The sequence below is a fragment of the Prionailurus viverrinus genome, chromosome B3 (assembly GCF_022837055.1).
Source record: "Prionailurus viverrinus isolate Anna chromosome B3, UM_Priviv_1.0, whole genome shotgun sequence".
In the NCBI taxonomy this organism is placed as follows: domain Eukaryota; kingdom Metazoa; phylum Chordata; class Mammalia; order Carnivora; family Felidae; genus Prionailurus; species Prionailurus viverrinus.
This window is the reverse complement of record NC_062566.1, coordinates 18,441,094-18,455,824: the sequence shown is the minus strand read 5'-3', so window position 1 is coordinate 18,455,824 and position 14,731 is coordinate 18,441,094. Positions and strand designations below refer to the sequence as shown.

Sequence of the window (14,731 nt, the reverse complement as noted above, 5' to 3'; positions counted from 1 at the left end):
AAGCCTATCATCAAATTGATGGAAACCATAGATAAAGACAAATTATTAAATGTAGTCGAGTGGAAAAGAACATTACATACAGGAAAAGAACACTAAGAATGATGTCTTATTGCCAAAAGATAATGTGATAACATCTTTAAGTGTTGAAAGGAAAAAATAAAATTGTCTGTCTATAATTCCATATCTAGCAAAAATACACCTCAACAATGAAACTGAGAGCCAATAATAGTCTCTTCAATAAATGGTGTTGGGAAAACTGGACAGCCATATGCAAAAAAAAAAAAATTAAACTGGACCACTATCTTATATCATATATAAAATAAACTCAAAACACATTAAAGTCTTGAACATTTAAAACCTGAAACCTGGGTTACCTGGGTGGCTCATTTGGTTAAGCATCCGACTTCGTCTCAGGTCATGATCTCTCACAAGTTCAAGCCCCACATAAGGCTCTGTGCTGACAGCTCAGAGTGTGGAGACTGCTTCAGATTCTGTGTGTCCCTCTCTCTCTCTGTCCCTCCCTTCTCTGTCTTGTTCTCAAAAATAAATATTTAAAAAATTAGAAATAAATAAAAATAAAACCTGAAACCATAAAATTCCTAGAAGAAAACATGGAAAAATCTCCTTGACATTGGTCTTGGCAAAGTTGTTTGGTTGGTTTTGATAACAAAAGCAAAGGCAACAAAAGCAAAAGTAAATAAGTAGGACTACATCAAACTAAAAAGCAAAAGAAACAACCAGCAAATGAAAAGGCAACCTATGGGAGGGAGAAAATATTTTCAAGTTATATACATAATAAGGGGTTAATATCTGAAAACTATATTTAAAAAACTCATACAACTTACTAGAAAAAATTATAATTATTTTAATTTTTAAAATAGGCACAGTTCTAGTATCCAAAATCTATAAAGAGATCACCAAACTCCACACCCGAAAAACAAATAACCCAGTGAAGAACTGGGCAGAAAACATGAATAGACACTTCTCTAAAGAAGACATCCGGATGGCCAACAGGCACATGAAAAGATGTTCCACGTCGCTCCTTATCAGGGAAATACAAATCAAAACCACACTCAGATATCACCTCACGCCAGTCAGAGTGGCCAAAATGAACAAATCAGGAGACTATAGATGCTGGAGAGGATGTGGAGAAACGGGAACCCTCTTGCACTGTTGGTGGGAATGCAAATTGCAGTGCAGCCGCTCTGGAAAGCAGTGTGAAGGTTCCTCAGAAAATTAAAAATAGACCTACCCTATGACCCAGCAATAGCACTGCTAGGAATTTACCCAAGGGATACAGGAGTACTGATGCATAGGGCCACTTGTACCCCAATGTTTATAGCACCACTCTCAACAATAGCCAAATTGTGGAAAGAGCCTAAATGTCCATCAACTGATGAATGGATAAAGAAATTGTGGTTTATATACACAATGGAATACTACGTGGCAATGAGAAAGAATGAAATATGGCCTTTTGTAGCAACGTGGATGGAACTGGAGAGTGTGATGCTAAGTGAAATAAGCCATACAGAGAAAGACAGATACCATATGGTTTCACTCTTATGTGGATCTTGAGGAACTTAACAGAAACCCATGGGGGAGGGGAAGAAAAAAAAAAGAGGTTAGAGTGGGAGAGAGGCAAAGCATAAGAGACTGTTAAAAACTGAGAACAAACTGAGGGCTGATGGGGGGTGGGATGGAGGGGAGGGTGGGTGATGGGTATTGAGGAGGGCACCTTTTGGGATGAGCACTGGGTGTTGTATGGAAACCAATTTGACAATAAATTTCATATATTGAAAAAAAAATTTTTTTAAATAAATAAATAAAATAAAATAGGCAGAGTTAGTGAATGGACATTCTTCCAAAGAAGACATACAAATGACCAGCAAGTACATGAAAAAAGTGCTCAACATCACTAATAACCAGGGAAATGCACACAGTTACATATATATATACACATATATGTGTGTGTGTGTGTGTGTGTACATATATATATATAACTCAGCCATAAAAAAGAATGAAATCTTGCCATTTGCAATGACATGGATGGAGCTAAAATGTATTAAGCTAAGCAAAATAAGTCAGTCAGAAAGACAAATACTATATGATTTCACTCATATGTGGAATTTAATAGATAAACCAGATTAACATAGAGGGAAAAAAAAGAGAGGCAAATCAGGAAACAGCTTCTTAACTATAGAGAACAAACTGAGGGTTGCTGGAGGGGAGGTGAGTCAGGGGATGGGTTAATAGGTGATGGGCATTAAGGAGGGCACCTGTTGTGATGAGCACTGGGTGTTGTATGTAAGTGATGAATCACTAGATTCTACACCTGAAACTAATATTACACTGTATGTTAGCTAACTGGAATTTAAATAAAAACTTGAAGGAAAAAACAAAAACAAAAGGACATAATCACACACATAATGTGTGTGACTTAGGTTTATAGCATATTATATTAAATTGCATAACTAAGGGGAGAAATAGACAAATCTATGACCATATTAAAAAATTCGAACATGCTTGAGTAGTTGTTAGACTAACCAGATTTTTAAAAGTTAGGTACAGGGGCGCCTGGGTGGCGCAGTCGGTTAAGCGTCCGACTTCAGCCAGGTCACGATCTCGCGGTCCGTGAGTTCGAGCCCCGCGTCGGGCTCTGGGCTGATGGCTCAGAGCCTGGAGCCTGTTTCTGATTCTGTGTCTCGCTCTCTCTCTGCCCCTCCCCCGTTCATGCTCTGTCTCTTTCTGTCCCAAAAATAAATAAACGTTGAAAAAAATATTAAAAAAAAAAAAAAAAAAAAAAGTTAGGTACAAAATATGTGAACACATGCTCAAACTGACCTTGGAGACACTTATAGAACTATACCTAAGAATAGCAGAATACATTTTTTTCAAGTATATACAGAGTTTTTTTTTTTCAAAATAGACCCGTTACTGGCATTACATTAAAATCTTAATATATTTAAAATAACTAAAATCATATTGCACATATTCTTGATTACATTGGAATTAAATTAGTAATTAGCATTATGAAAATATATATAAAATATTCAAATATTTGAAAATTAATGACATACTTCCAAATAACCCATAAATCAAAAAAGAAATCCTAAAGAAAATTATAAGATATTTCAAAGTAATAATAATAAAAACTTAACATTCTAAAATTTGTAAAATTCGTCTACAATAAGATGGAAAGAGAAATGTATAGCTTTAATGACTAGTTTACAAAACAGGAAATATTTAATATAAATGACCTAAGGTTCCACACTAATAATGTAAAATAAAAAAATCAAAATTAAAACAAGAAGAATAAACAGAATAGAAATAAGAACTGAAATCACTGAAATAGAAAACAGAACAACAATAGAGAAAATTACACAAGTCAATCATTTATTCTTTGAAAAGAATAAGACAATTGGCAACCCCTAGAAAAACTAATGAAAGAACAAAATAATATAAAAGAGAAAAAAAATCAAATCACTCATAATCAGGAATGAAAGAAAGACAATACTGCATATTATACAGATACTGAGATAATAATAAAAGGATATTTTATTATTCTCCATTTAGTAAAAAGAAACTGTTAAGTTTAAACTTTTTTACAATTAACATATTATTAACAAAGAATGACAATTTTAACTTTAAAACTTGACAACTCAAATGAAATTAAAAAATTCTTAAAAACAGAATTCACTCAAACTGGCAAATGAGGAAATAGAAAATCTGAATAATGTAAATTCTGTCAAAATCCACAATAAAGAGAGAAGCCAATTTAAGAAATGAGAAAAAGAGTGAAATACACAAAGAATATATTCAAATGGCCTCCAAGTGCAGCCACTTTGGAAGTTGGTTTGGCAGTTTCTTATGAAACTACATGTACTCTTATACAATTCAACAAATGTACTCCTTGGTATTTACCCAAATGAGTTGAAAACGTATGTCTACACAAATTCTTCACACAAATGTTTATAAAAGATTTATTCATAGTTTCCCAAACTTGGAAGTTAACAAGATGTCCTATTATAGGTGATAAACAAACCATGGAAAATCTATAAAGTGGCATATTATACCACAATAAAAATGAGTAATATACACATGGATGTTTTTAATAGCTTTTTCCATATTTTCCAAGTCTTGGAAGAAACCAAGATAGATACGTGAATAGATAAACTGTCATACATCCGGACAATGGAATATTATTCAAAACTAACAATGAAATAAGCTAGTAAGCCATTAAAAGACATGGAGAAATCTTAAATGCATATTAGTAAATGAAAGAAGTCAATCAGAAAAGTTTACATACTGTAAAGTAAGTGACATTCTGGAAAAAGCAAAATTATGGTGACATTAAAAAAAAAATCAGTGTTTGCCAGGCATTTGGAGCAACGAGGGTGAATAGGCACCACAAGAGGATTTTTAGGGTAGTGAAATTATTCTGTGATTATGTTATAATGGTGGATTAATGCCATATATATATCAAACCCCACGGATTGTACAACTCCAAGAGAGAACCTTAAACTATAGACTTTAGATGATATTGATGTGTCAATGTAGGTTCATGGATTGTAACAAATATAACACTCAGATGAAAAGATATTGATAGCAGGGAAAGTTGCGGGTATATGTGTGAGAGGAGCATGAAATATATAGGAACTCTCAATTCTCCCCCTCAATTTTTTTTTGTAAACCTACAACTGCTCTAAAAATAGCTTATTGGGGCACCTGGGTGGCTCAGTCGGTTGAACATCCAACTTCAGCTCAGGTCATGATCTCACAGTTCATGAGTTCAAGCCCCACATTGGGCTCATTGCTGTCAGCACAGTGCCCACTTCAGATTCTCTGTACCTCTTTCTCTGCCCCTTCCCTGCTTGCCTTCTGTCAAAAATAAATGAAACATTAAGAAAATAATAAAACAAATTAATAAATAAAACAATAACCTATTTTTAAACAAACATACAAACAAAAATACCACGATACACCTTTTTTTTCCCACCCACAGGAATTCCTAGAATCAAAATGGCCAATCATGTCAATTTTGGCAAGGACATGGAGCACCTGGAATCTCATACATTGCAAATAGGAGTGTAAAATTTTACAATCATGATTTCACATCCAGTAGAATAAACAAAATAAAAAAGACTAACAACATAACATTTTGTAAAGCTGTTGAGCACCTGGAATTCTCATACATTCTGGTAGAATGTAAAATGGTCTAACTCAACCATGGAGAACTGTTGCAACTTCTTATAAAGTTAAGCACACATATTAACGATGTAGAACAAACTGATGGTTACTATAGGGGAGATGGGTGGAGGGATTGGTGAAATAAGTGATGGGTATTAAGGAGTGCAATTATAATGAGCACTGGGTGATATATGGAATTGTTGAATCATTGTATTGTACACCTGAAACTAATATTATATTGTATGTTAACTACACTGGAATTAGTTTTTAAAGATAATACCTACTATATTATCTTTAATGACACATCATTCAACCTGATATTTCATTTCAATATGAAAATTCCTTCTCAAAAAATAATTTTAGGGATGCCTGGGTGGCTCCCTGAAGAGTCCGACTCTTGATTTCAACTCAGGTCATGATCCCAGGTTTGTGGGATTGAGCCCTATGTCTGGCTCCATGTTGAGTGTGGAGCTTCCTTAAGGCATGTGCTCTCTCTCTCTCTCTCTCCCCCTCTCTCCCATTCATGTTCTCTATATAAATATAACATAATAAGAAAATAGTTAAAATAATTTTCAATGCATCCTTTTTTTCATACTAGTCCCAAATTGTAAATATCTGAAATGTCGACAGATGATTGATAAATAAATAGATTAACAGGTACAGCATAAGTAAAATGGAATTCTATTTATCATTAAACAAATAGCAAACTTCTGATGCAGCCAACAACTTGTTTAAAACTTTTTTTAAAAAATTGAATCTCCATACAAAAATAGTATATACTGTACTGATTCCATTTACATGAAATTTGAGAACAGGCAAAACTGATATATGGTGAGAGAAATCAGAAAGTGGTTGCCTTTGGACATAGAGGAATTGACTAGAAAAGGACACGTTGGACATTTATTTGGTAAAGAAAATGTTCTTTATTTTGTTTTGAGAGATGATTACTCCATGACAAAGGTTACTAAACAGAATACTTTAGATATATGCACAACTTTTTATTCTAATTATATCTAAAATTTAAATGTATATAAATATATATTTGTTGCTAAAAGCCAACATTCTTAGCCATTACACAGGTTATTATTATTTTTTCAATTACCAGTGTAATGGCTAAGAATGTTGGCTTTTGGCAACAAATAGTCAGGCTTTAATTTCAGATTCTGCAATATGTTGCCATACCTGTGACAAATTACTTACCATCATAAGCCTCAATTTCTTGACATGTACAATGGGCCCAAACACTTGAGGATTTTGTGATGAATATATTACAATGGTATTTGACCACATAATAAGCATTCAATAAATAGCAGTTATGCAATTTTAATGAACTCTGTGCAATTCTTCTCTCATGCCTTGTACTTCTGATACATCCTGTTTCCTCTGCCCCTTTCAGCACTCAGTCTGTCTATTTGGAGAACACTCATTAAGTTCCAACAGCTTTGGGTTTGTTTGTTTATTTGTTTGTTTTTCTTTTCATTGCTACTTCCATAATTACACCCCCCCATGCTTCAAGTATAAATGACTACTCATTTCTTTGCATCTATGACCAATATGAGTTTTAAACAATGCAAACAGTAACACTTTATTCACTAAAATACTATGTTAATATCTATAGATGCTATGTATGTGTCTATAAGATGTGGTGACAGATTTTTCTCTGCAGCGTTGCTCATACCACACTGCTGGGCACCTACTGAATCCTTAATAAAAGGCATTTCATAAATTATTTTGGACTTTTTGGAAATCATAAAAGATTATTTTACCCACTTATAAATATATACACTAAGTCTGAAAGCTATATAGGAGTGAAATATAGGTACTTCTTGTGCTAATCTTACACTTTTATTAAACAACTTTTTACTGATCACTCAGGATGAACAGGGTATACAAGAGTGAATAAAACAAAGCTCTTGTCTACATGGAGGCTCTATTCTTGCGGTGAGCCAGATAATAAATAAATATAAAAAAATTTAATTTTTGTATGACTCATGATTTTCCTACTTCTATTTGTCTATTCTCAGTTCTCCTTCCACCAGTTTGTTTTCAATTACTTCTGTTATCCTTTCATTACATACTTATGAAAATATGGAAAGTCCTGTATAATTACAAGACAGACATCTACATCCCATGAATGCTTTGTATATATTTGTCTTTTGCTTTCTAAGCACCTTGGATTTTTTTTAATGTTTTTATTTATTTTTGAGGGAAAGAAAGAGAGAGAGAGAGAGGCAGGGGAATGCAGAGGATCTGAAGCAGGCTCTGTGCTGAGAGCAGAGAGCCTGATGTGGGGCTCGAACACATGAACCACGACATCATGACCTGAGCCAAAGTCAGATGCTTGACCGACTGTGCCACCCAGGTGCCCCTCACCTTGGGTTTTTATTTTTTTTTTTAATTTTTTTTCAACGTTTATTTATTTTTTTTGGGACAGAGAGAGAGACAGAGCATGAACGGGCGAGGGGCAGAGAGAGAGGGAGACACAGAATCGGAAACAGGCTCCAGGCTCTGAGCCATCAGCCCAGAGCCTGATGCGGGGCTCGAACTCACGGACCGCGAGATCGTGACCTGGCTGAAGTCGGCGCTTAACCGACTGCGCCACCCAGGCGCCCCTGGGTTTTTAAACTGTCTCATGGGGAAGCTAGGAAAAGAAATTTTGCTAATACTTGGCTCAGAGGCATAGAAGTGGAAGAATATACACACAGAATGGTTGTAGGGCTTCAGGATGCTCAAAGATCCCATAATGAGAAGGCATGTTTTAGGAGACCTATTTAAACCTTGTAGTCCAAATTACCCACTGTACTCAGGACAGTATTGGGCTTTGCTGTTATTAAAGCAGTTTGTCTTCACAAAAGAGTTGTATGTTACTTGATTTCTCAGGTGTATTTGATGTTGGGAGTAGATCATTTGTGAGTAGCTAGGCTGTCAAGTGGCCTGGATCTGAGAGCACTGATGGTCCAAAATAGGCAGATTTTCCAGAGAAAAATAAACCCATTTCATCTGCCATTACTGGCCCCTTGAGAATCACGATATACTTATAGTCACACTTTTCTCTACCAGTTAAAAAATGTTACAAGGAGTCATACTGGTGCTAATGTACAACTTGACTACTTTCCATTTATAATGACATAATTTTTGTTTGTTTGCTTGTTTAGTTCCGTTACCTCTTTTTTTCATTTATGTATCACCTTTAGGCATAAACTGGGCCCCCTTTTACATAATGAATTTAGTGGGAGTTGATATTGAGCGGTGATGCTATTCATTGAGCACCAATCAGTGAGAACAACTGAACCCTGTTAGCAGCCATTTATTGTGTAGAATGTCCCAAAGCATGGTGGACTGAAGGTTAAATATGCCATAATCCTGAAAAAAAAAATTGGTTAGTAAAAGAACTTAATCTCTCAGAAATTTATACATTTTAATTAGAGGAGGAGCAAGTATGCTTTTTTGAGGGTATAAATGTCATAGACTGAAACATGAACTCAATATCCCAAAGTTTTTCATAAACAGTAGCTGTCATGTGGCAGAATTGGTGATAGGGGAACACCAAAGTTATATGCCTAGCTGGTCCCCCTGAAGTGATTCTAAACCCTACCAAAATGAGAAGTCTTATATGGACTATTAGTGCACAAGAAGGACCTGGAAGCCATGAAGTATGGTGGCATCCATTCTGTAGAAGCAGCTTTGTGGGTATATATGGGAATTACATATTAGGCACCATGAAAGAGTTGCTTGTCTTTGAAAAGGAAGATGTTCCTGGGGATAATAAATGATCCCTCATCCTTTCAGTTACCAGAAAATAAAACCCTGAAACCTCCCTCTTAAATTATTCCTTCACTATTTAAGGCAATTATAACCTTGGGAGTGTGTTTATGTCTTGATTGGGATTCATAAATTACCAAATTTGAGGAACATTGGCTAAGGGTACTTCAGGAGGAGTAGGGTATAGCCTTCATCATTCTCTTCTGCCCCCTTGTGGTATCATTCATGTTTTTTGTCACTCTGGACTCTTGCCCTAGGTGAAAGCAGTCTCTTCTAAACTAAACATCCTTACTATTTATCATTTTGTGTATTCCCATAAAACTATCCAACTAGAAGTGAGACTATCACTTTCTTTCAACATGAAGTAGTGTAGTGTTACCCAATAATTTTGAGGACTTCTACTTTATCTGTGTATATATCTGTCTAATTTTAAAGTGATTTTGTTCATGAGTAGATACCCCCAAAATTTCATATTTTATTCATCATCTGTTTTCCCTATATATTAGTCTTAGATCTATTTATTCACTCATTTTGCTATATTTTCTAGTGCATTTTTGGCCTTCATTTTTTTCAGTTTCTTTCCTGCTCTGTAACTGATGAACAGCACCAAGAAACCCACCTCATTCTCTTGTGCCAGCCATTCCACAGGAAATTTTCCTGGTACTGAAAATGTTATCTTCCATTGATGTCTCAAGCATCTGAATTTCCATAATTTCTTTCTTTCTTTCTAGTCTTTGCCGTCACTTTTTTCTGTTGTGTCTAAAAATGCCTGTATTCTTCAAGACACATCTCAGGAGTTTCATTCTAAATGATTTTCCTACAAACACATTCACTCCCACAGTTAAGGAGTACCTTAATGCCCAGTCAAGTTTTCTTTAGAATCCCAAGCCATCATACAATATTGTCTACAGAGCATCTCTCCTTGGCAGTCTCACAGCACTGCAAATGCCCATGTCCCAATCAATACTCATAAATCTCTCTTCCTATGTGCCTCCCACTGTGTCCCTAAGAGAATTAACTATACCAGCAATTTCCCTTTTTCCCAGGACAAACTTATATGCCTTCTATATCTCTTTTTATTAAATTATAGTAGCTGCCTACTATGACTCCTGAATCTCTCGTGTACATATATGCACTTTTTTTTTAATCCTCCGGCTCTGATTTTGCTGTATCTGAGCTCAGACCACACCATCTCCCCCCTCATGGATGCCTTCCATGTTACCAGTGGTCTCTTCCTACTCTATACTGCAGTACAGTGATTTCTAAAACATAGATCTGTTCCTGTCACTCCTCTGTGAAAACTCATCCATGGTAAGTCTGACCAGACTGCATTTGGGGACTGGACAGAGTGAGAAGGGATCTTGTGTCAGCCAGGATTTCTGGTAGACGCCCCTATGCACTATCCACTTGTGGTGGTCGGGGGCGGGGAAGGGGCGGGATTGAGCCCCCTTCCCCCCTCCTCCTTACTGCGGAAAGCTGCAGAGCTAAGGGCACTTACTTCCTATTCACCAGTCAGCAGGGAGGGATCCTCTGATCAGCCACGTAGGCATTCTCTTCTCTCTGGAGGAAAAGGCCCAGCAGCTGTCGGAGGAAAAGGCCCACCAGCTGTCAGAGCAAAGGGACATGTCGCAGCTAAGTAAGAATTTGGGTGATTCGAGTCCCCCGGCCGAGGCCCCCAAGCCTCCGGTCTATAGCCGCCCTACGGTTCTGATGCGGGCCCCGCCCGCCTCCTCTCGGGCTCCGCCAGTCCCTTGGGATCCACCTCCGATTGATTTGCAGGCTTCACTGGCCGCTTGGCAGGCACCTCAGCCTGCTTGGGAGGCCCCACAGGGCCAGCCGCCTACCCCAGTGGCTCCGATGGCCCAACCTCCGGCCCTGGGGGGCCCGATGGTCCAGGCTCCCCCTCTGGGAGGCCCGATGGGCAAGCCTCCGACTCCCGGAGTCCTGATGATCCATCCTCCCCCTCCGGGAACCCCGATGGCCCAGCCTCCGACTCCGGGAGTCCTGATGATGCATCCTTCAGCTCCCGGAGCCCCGATGGCCCATCCTCCCCCTCCGGGGACCCCAATGGCCCATCCTCCCCCTCCGGGAACCCCAATGGCCCATCCTCCCCCTCCGGGGACCCCGATGGCCCATCCTCCCCCTCCGGGGACCCCGATGGTTCATCCTCCCCCTCCGGGGACACCGATGGCGCATCCTCCCCCTCCGGGGACACCGATGGCTCACCCTCCCCCTCCGGGGACACCGATGGCCCATCCTCCCCCTCCGGGGACCCCGATGGCCCAGCCTCCGACTCCAGGAGTCCTGATGGCCCAGCCTCTGACTCCGGGAGTCCTGATGGTCCAGCCTCCTGCTCCAGGAGCCCCGATGGCTCAGCCTCCGCCCCCGGCAGCCTTGATTGCCCAGCCTCCGCCTCCAGGAGCCCCGATGGCCAAGCCTCCTGGTCCCGGAGTCCTGATGATTCATCCTCCAGGTTCGAGAGCTCCGATCACGCAGCCTGCAGCTTCAGGAACCCCGATGGCACAGCCGACAGCCCCACCTGCACAGCAGCCTCTGGCGTCCTGGGCCCCACAGGCTCAGCCTCTGATTCTGCAAATCCAGTCTCAGGTTATAAGGGCTCCTCCGCAGGTTCCCCAGGGCCCACAGGCCCCGCCGGCGCAGCTGGCCACACCCCCGGGCTGGCAGGCCACCTCGCCGGGCTGGCAAGCCCCGCCACAAGGCTGGCAAGCCACACCTCTGGCTTGGCAGGCCACGCAGGTCACCTGGCAGGCTCCGACAATTACCTGGCAGGCACCACCTGTGCGCCAGGGCCCACCGCCCATCCGGCCAGGCCCACCGCCCATCCGGCCGGGTCCCCCGCCAGTGCGCCAGGCTCCACCCCCGATCCGCCAGGCACCACCGCTGATACGCCAGGCGCCACCACCCATCCGGCCTGCCCCACAGGTCCTGGCCAGCCCACCACCGCTCTGGCAGGCCCTGCCGCCCCCGCCGCCGCTGCGGCAGGCCCCGCAGGCTAGGCTGCCCTCCACGCAGGTGCGGGCGGCGCCACAGGTGCGGGCAGCGCCACAGGTGCCCACTGCCCCACCAGCAACGCAGGTGCCCACGGCGCCTCCCGCTGGCCCGCAGGCGCCCCAGGCTGTGCTGTCGGCCCCTTTGTCGGCCCCACAGGCTACACACTGCCCGCCCATCATCTGGCAGGCCCCCAAAGGCCAAGCCCCAGTGCCACACGAGCTGCCAACGTCGATGGAGTTCCAGGAAGTGCAGCAAGCCCAGGCTTTGGCCTGGCAGGCTCCTAAGGCTCCTGGGCAGTTCTGGCAGCCTGTGCCCACCCAGGAGGCCCAGAGGCAGGGCCCACCACTGGTTCAGATGGAGCAGCCCTTTCAGGGGGTCCCGGCCTCCCAAAAGGCCCTCCAAATCCAGCTACCCACCCAGCAGGCCCAGCCCTCGGGCCCGCAAGCAGAGCTGCCCACCTTGCAACTCCAGCCCTCCTGGCAAGGCCCCCCTACAGCCTTGCAGGGCCAGCCCGGAGCTCCCATAGCGGCAGCAAATTTTCCCATGGGCTCCGCTAAATCTCTGATGACTCCATCGGGAGAATCCAGGGCCTCTTCAATAGAACGCAGGACCTCTTCGAAGGAACGCAGGACCTCTTCAAAGGAACGCAGGGCCCCTTCGAAGGATCGCATGATCTTCGCTGCCACTTTTTGTGCTCCAAAGGCAGTGTCAGCTGCCCGAGCACACCTGCCGACTGCCTGGAAAAACTTGCCTGCCACATCCGAGAACTTCACTGCCACTTCAAGAGTCTTTCCAACTACCTCCCGGTTCCAGCCTGCCTCTTCTAATGCCTTTCAGGGCCCATCTGCCCCCTCAGAGACCCCGAAGTCACTGCCACTTGCTCTGCAGGATCCATTTGCCTGTGTGGAGGCCCTGCCTGCAGTTCCATGGGTTCCACAGCCCAATGTGAATGCTTCAAAAGCATCCCAGGCAGTGCCTACCATCCTGATGGCTACGGCAGCTGCCCCCAAGGCAATGGCCACCATTCAAGAGGCCTCGAAAACCTCTGCTGAGCCTCCACGTCGCTCTGGCAAAGCTACCCGGAAGAAGAAACATCTGAATACCGAAGAGGACAGCAGTGGCCAAATGCTGGCCCTGCGTGACTGGCAGGCACCGAGACCCTGGGAAAACCTGAACTTGAATGACTGGGAGATTGAAAACCCTATCCAGGTCCTGGGTGACTGGGAGGGCCCAAGTACCTCCCGCGGCCTGAGTGGCTGGGAGGGCCCTAGTACCTCCAGGATCCTGAGTGGATGGGAAGGGCCCAGCACAACTTGGGCTCTGAGTGCCTGGGAGGGCCCAAGCACTTCGAGGGCCCTGGGTCTCTGGGAAAGCCCAGGTAGCCCTCAGCCCTTGATTATCTCTGAGTTCACCAGTCTCTCTCAGGGATTTGGTGCCACCCAGAATGACCCCAGGTTGGAGACTCAGCCATTGTCTCCCTTGGATGAGAGAGCAAATGCATTGGTGCAGTTCCTCTTGGTCAAGGACCAAGCCAAGGTGCCCATCAAGCGCTCAGAGATGGTGAAATTCATCATTCGTGAATATAAAGATGAGTGCTTGGATATCATTAACCGTGCCAACAATAAGCTAGAGTGTGTCTTTGGTTATCAATTGAAAGAAATTGATCCTGAAAACCACTCTTACATTATCATCAACAAGCTGGGGCACCATAAGGGTGAACCAGTGGCATCCTACTTAGACAGGCCCAAGTTAGGCCTTCTTATGGTGGTCCTGAGTCTCATCTTTATGAAAGGCAATTGTGTCAGGGAGAACATGATCTTTAATTTTCTGTACAGGTTAGGCTTGGATGTCCGAGAGACACATGCTCTCTTCGGAAATACAAAGAAGCTCATCACTGAAGTGTTTGTAAGGCAGAAGTACCTAGAGTACAGGCGAATACCCTATACAGAGCCAGCAGAATATGAGTTCCTCTGGGGCCCCCGAGCATTCCTAGAAACCAGCAAGATGCTTGTTTTGAGGTTTTTGGCCAAGCTCCATAAGAGAGATCCACGGTGCTGGCCTTTCCAGTACTTTGAAGCACTGGCAGAGTGTGAATCTGAAGATTTGGATGAGGATGAGCCCGGATCTGGTGATAATGCTGGTGACCCCACCAGCAGTTCCCCTCCCCGCTAATGTGGTTCCATCCGCAGATATCTCATTCCTTTGGGTCCCTGGCCAGAGGCCGCTGACAGGGGGGCAGGGTGGGGTGGGGGGTGGGGGGGTGTTTTGTTTCTGGTGTTTATGTTCCAGTTCTATGTGTGTAAGTTTGGATTTCAATTTGGTTCAACTTGATATCTGCCAAAGCTTTGTACATTTTCATGTGGTGTTGATTTCAATTGGCTACTGTTCTATTTGGTATTTTGGCATCTGTATTTTTAAGTGAGATCTGTGATTCTCTGTTTTGTGTTATAATTGTTATGTTTTGGTATCAGAGTTGTGCTGGCTTGTGAAATGAATTGAGAAGCTATCCATCTCATTCTGGTACAGATTATGTAGTATTGAAATAGGCTGTTCTTTGAACATTAAAATGACTCATCAGTAAAAGCTGTCTGCAGAAAAATAAATATCTATATCTATATATATAAATATACTTTCAGCATAACATGCAAGTGTTTGTCTTTATTCTAATTTCTACTCTAGATGGTGGGAGCCCAGTTTTACCATACTCTCTGAATAGACCTGAACATCAAGAGCACTACCGGTGATAGTAGTAACCACAGTGATGAAACTT

General features: G+C 42.4%; 1 protein-coding gene across 1 annotated transcript; it reads left to right on the top strand.

The window, feature by feature from the left end:
• The first annotated feature begins 10,422 nt into the window (after positions 1–10,422).
• MAGEL2 (MAGE family member L2) lies at positions 10,423–14,188 on the top strand. Its single transcript, XM_047861081.1, has one exon. It carries the CDS (start codon positions 10,573–10,575, stop codon positions 14,131–14,133), a length of 3,561 nt encoding a protein of 1,186 aa, XP_047717037.1. The 5' UTR covers positions 10,423–10,572; the 3' UTR covers positions 14,134–14,188.
• The last annotated feature ends 543 nt before the right edge of the window (positions 14,189–14,731 follow it).